Source organism: Cyprinodon variegatus, unplaced genomic scaffold, assembly GCF_000732505.1.
Source record: "Cyprinodon variegatus isolate N-32 unplaced genomic scaffold, C_variegatus-1.0 Scaffold526, whole genome shotgun sequence".
NCBI classification, from domain to species: Eukaryota; Metazoa; Chordata; class Actinopteri; order Cyprinodontiformes; family Cyprinodontidae; genus Cyprinodon; species Cyprinodon variegatus.
The window spans coordinates 78,537-82,799 of NW_015150979.1; the positions used below are offsets into that span (position 1 = coordinate 78,537).

Genomic DNA, 4,263 nt, shown 5'->3' on the forward strand with positions numbered 1-4,263 from the left:
TTTAACATTTTTTTACTCAGGGAAAAATAAAAAAAGAATTTGGTAAAAAGGCCACTTGAGTACTGAGTAATTATTGGATACTGACATCAGATTTAATGTTTAGAAATGATGCTGGCAAACAGACTTTATGCGCAAGTTGTTGTGTGTTTTGTTCCCTAAAGAATATAAATGAATGTCATGAATATACAAGAACAAATTAGTGCAGAAGAAGAGTTCAAATTACTCACAGAGAACAGAGTAGTCAGATTTTACTCTAATAGGAATAGCTATAATTTCAAACAATATTACTCAAGTAAAAGTAAGAAGTACGGCACAGTAAACTTACTGCTTAAAGTACATTACTTTCAAATGTTACTCAAGTAAATGTAACTAATTAATACCCACCTCTATAATCACTATATGCAAACTGCCTTTTTCACATTTGGTTTTATTTCTTTACCTGATAATGGCATATATTTTAGGGATCTGGAAGATCAAAACTTGATGGACAGTAAAGACGGAATAAATCTTGTATAGGCTAATTGTTTTCCCACATAATTTTTAATAAATGCTTAATGTTTGCATGTTTTGGTAGTTTTTTTTTTTGGTCCTGCTTTATATAAGGTGTTTTGTCTTTATTTGCAGCCATCAGAGGACATTTATCCTGGAAGTGATGGGCAGACACTGCGGGTCAGTTCTTTGTGCTTCCTTTGTGCATCTCTGCATGTGATCCTAAAACCTTGAATTAAACTGCTTTTATAATTTCATTTGCAATGTTCTTGTGTTTATTGAAATAAAAGTCAGTATAAATTATGGAAGAAAGGTTTGTGCGATAAAACCATCAGTCACTCTTTTTCTGTTATGAAAGTCTTCTTCTAGTCATTAAAAGCATGTTTCTAAATTAAATTAAAAAAGATTCTGTCATTTTAACAAAAGACAGATTTCTGTAAAAAAAATGAAGACTAGATTTTCAGATTATTCAGGCTTTTATTTTATTGTTTGTTTAGTGTGTAATGGCCACTAACATTGCCTTAGTCAGGCATATCAGACTTTCTTTGATTGTTTTGGTCTGTGTCTGGCTGCAGATACCTGGCCCTGGCCTCCGCTCTGGCCTGCGGGGCCGACTGGGTTTTCATTCCAGAGATGCCACCAGATGAGGGCTGGGAGGACCACCTCTGCAGGAGGCTGACGGACGTAAGTAAGCCTTTATTTATTGATGACATCATAACATGCCATAGTCACACCCCCTGACACCCTTTATTTCTTTATGCTGCAGCTACAAACGTAACTTTGAGGCAGATATTTAAACCAGGCATGAATTTGTAAGAGAGTTCATTTCAACAGAAGGTGGTTAGACGAACCAACCACTTTTTGCTGATATAACCTTGTTTTGTTCAGATTTTCAACAATGTTCCTGATTTGCGAAATATTTTCCATCCTGTTAAAGACTGGACTTTAACTAGGCCTTTCTAACACATTCATATGATTTGATCTATTTAATTATTTTTATGCTGGAAGGTGAACACTTAATTGGTTTGTCAGGGTTGTCTTCACATTAGCTCTCACCTGCAAATAGTCCCTGCTGCAGAAAAACATCCCTATAGCATTATGCTGCCATTGACATGCTTTACATTGGGAATAGTGTGTAGAGGGTGATATGAGGTATTATTTTTCAGATGCTTTTTGCATCCAAAATTTTACTCCTGTCACCAAAGAGCTTTCCCTGCATGTTTGCTGTGTTTGCTACATGGCTTATGGCAAACAGGCCTTCCAATGGCTTTCTTTCAAAACTGGCTTCCTTCTTGCCACTATTCCATAAAGAGCATTTCTGTGGAGTCAGGGAAAAATCATGCTGTCCATAAGTTTCCTCAGCTTATCACTTTTTTTTTCATTTATGTTGGTCAATAACATTAAATTTCAACAACTACATGAATGTAGTGAGTGTAAAATATGACAATATGTCCATGCAAACATAAAAGATCTTTTTTTAATTTTAAAATAATCTATATGTTTTAGCAAAGGGCTCGAGGTTCTCGTCTGAATGTGATCATTGTTGCGGAGGGTGCGATCGCCAGAGACGGCCAACTAATCACATCCGATCAAATAAAAAAGGTAAAGCTCTTTTCTCTCTGCTCTGACTGTATCTGTCAGAAAACTTAAAAACTTGCATTTTCATATGTTCTCAGTTGGTGACCGACAGGCTTGGCTTTGATACCCGAACCACCATCCTCGGACACGTCCAGAGAGGGGGAACGCCATCTGCTTTCGACAGGATCCTGGTGACTGCCTCAGATAAGCTGTGAGCCGCCTTACTTGTTCCCACACAAAGTGCTGATCTGAGCGTCTGTGCATCCCTCAGGGCAGCAGGATGGGTGTGGAGGCGGTGATGGCCCTGCTGGAGGCCACACCGGACACTCCCGCCTGTGTGGTCAGTCTGTCTGGAAACCAGGCAGTGAGACTGCCCCTAATGGAGTGTGTCCAGGTGGTATGTATCAGTATTCTTGCTGGTTTTGCATTAGAAGGATGTATTTTCTCAGGTCTCCTTTCTTCCTGCTCTCTGCCTTGTAGACTAAAGATGTGACTGCTGCCATGGGTTCTGGAAGATTTGATGAAGCTCTCAAGCTCAGGGGAAAGTATGTCTCTCATATCCTAGAAAATAAGCTTGTTCTATAAATGACGAAAATAAAAACTTAATAGGAATAGGGGGGGATACTTCCTTAGCTGCTTAATGAGCTGTTGAGTTTCTCTGCATATTTAGACTCTGATTTAAGTAATTCTACCAGAAATCAAGAACAAACTCTGACTGCTATAAAAAAAAAAAAAATCTAAATTTAAAGCAGTGATTATTTACTTTGAGTTTAGCTGATAATGTCACTTGTTTAACCCCTAATTGTGTTGCAGGAGTTTCGAAAATAACTGGAACACCTACAAGCTGCTGGCACACATAAATCCTCCAGATGTGAAGGTCTGCATACATCACCCTCTTTATTTTGCACCAGACCAAAACAATCAAAATGATCTATGATATTCTGGCTCCACACTGACACCTGGGCTGCTTCTCTCCTAATGGCAGAGCAACATCAACGTGGCCGTTATGAATATCGGGGCTCCCTGTGCGGGCATGAACGCTGCGGTCCGTGCAGCAGTGAAGATGGGCATCATCCAAGGCCACTCCATGTTTGCTGTCCATGATGGTTTCGATGGTCTGGCTCATGGACAGGTAGCTGTTTAATACCTGTGTTATAGATGTGGGTGAAAAAAAACAATAAACCTAATTTATAAAGCAATTTTATACAGCCAATGGTGACTCAAGGTGCTTTTGAAAGGTTATACATATGACATTACACCACTAGAAAACATTTCATTAGGATGATCAGGGATTGAAAGGGAGAGATTATTCAGTCAGTTACAAAGGAGGAGGAACTGTAGAAATACAATCATCTAAAATATTAAGGAAACAGTGGAGTTAAATACAGAATTATACAGTCATGCCCAAAAATATTCATACACCAGCAGGTTTAAAGAAATTGTTTTGTTTTTTGTTTTATTTTAAAACCCTGTTACTTGTGATTTAAGAACATTTTGGGGTTGCCCAGCCAGAGTCCAGATTTAAATTGGATCAGTGAGTCTGTGGATGGCATAATGGCACGGAGGCCTTACAACCTCAGAGGCTTAGAGAGGAACAGCAAGGGCAGAAATTGAAAAAATACAAATGCAAAGAAGAATAGATTCATTTAACTTTTATGGTCATTTAAGACATCCTCATCTCCTGTCCTATTCCCCTGTATTAATAACCTTTGGCGTAATTGTATTACCTTACCAAGAGTTTTGATTGATCTATCTATCTTAGGTCTCATACCCATCTGTTAGAGCGGGGTCATGGGTGATGGTGTCTACCAGTTATTAGGAAGAAAGAAAGGTTGCCTATTCATCGCAAGGCAACACAGAAACCCACAATTTAGAATAACCAGTAACTTTATAGTTATGTGTCTAGACTCCAGTGCTGTTTTTATAGCTACTTGTCCTTTTATTTTGCACTCAGTTAAATACTTGAAAATTCAGTGTTTCAAGAAAGAGTGTTACTGGAGGGCAGAACAAAACCTTAACCATTTTGTTGCATTAGTATTTGCATAAAAAAATCATCAAAAAAAAAAAATCAAGGCCAATGTAATTCCTACAAAAAACAACCAATATGGTTTAAGAAAAAAATATTTAAAAAACTTAGCCTTCAGAACATAAATGCAGATACAATAACCTGTTTTTTTTCTTTCTTTTTTTTTTTTT

At 37.8% G+C, this 4,263-nt stretch overlaps 1 protein-coding gene across 1 annotated transcript in view; it reads left to right on the top strand.

Moving 5' to 3' along the window:
* The window catches only part of pfkm (phosphofructokinase, muscle), an 18,249-nt gene that overhangs the window by 7,991 nt on the left and 5,995 nt on the right, over positions 1–4,263 (top strand). Inside the window, exons 7-14 of the mRNA XM_015391158.1 lie at positions 625–669; positions 1,065–1,173; positions 1,996–2,091; positions 2,166–2,258; positions 2,339–2,464; positions 2,548–2,612; positions 2,881–2,944; positions 3,053–3,199. Of these exons, the coding sequence (XP_015246644.1) occupies positions 625–669; positions 1,065–1,173; positions 1,996–2,091; positions 2,166–2,258; positions 2,339–2,464; positions 2,548–2,612; positions 2,881–2,944; positions 3,053–3,199 (745 nt within the window). The remainder of the gene's footprint in view (positions 1–624; positions 670–1,064; positions 1,174–1,995; positions 2,092–2,165; positions 2,259–2,338; positions 2,465–2,547; positions 2,613–2,880; positions 2,945–3,052; positions 3,200–4,263) is intronic.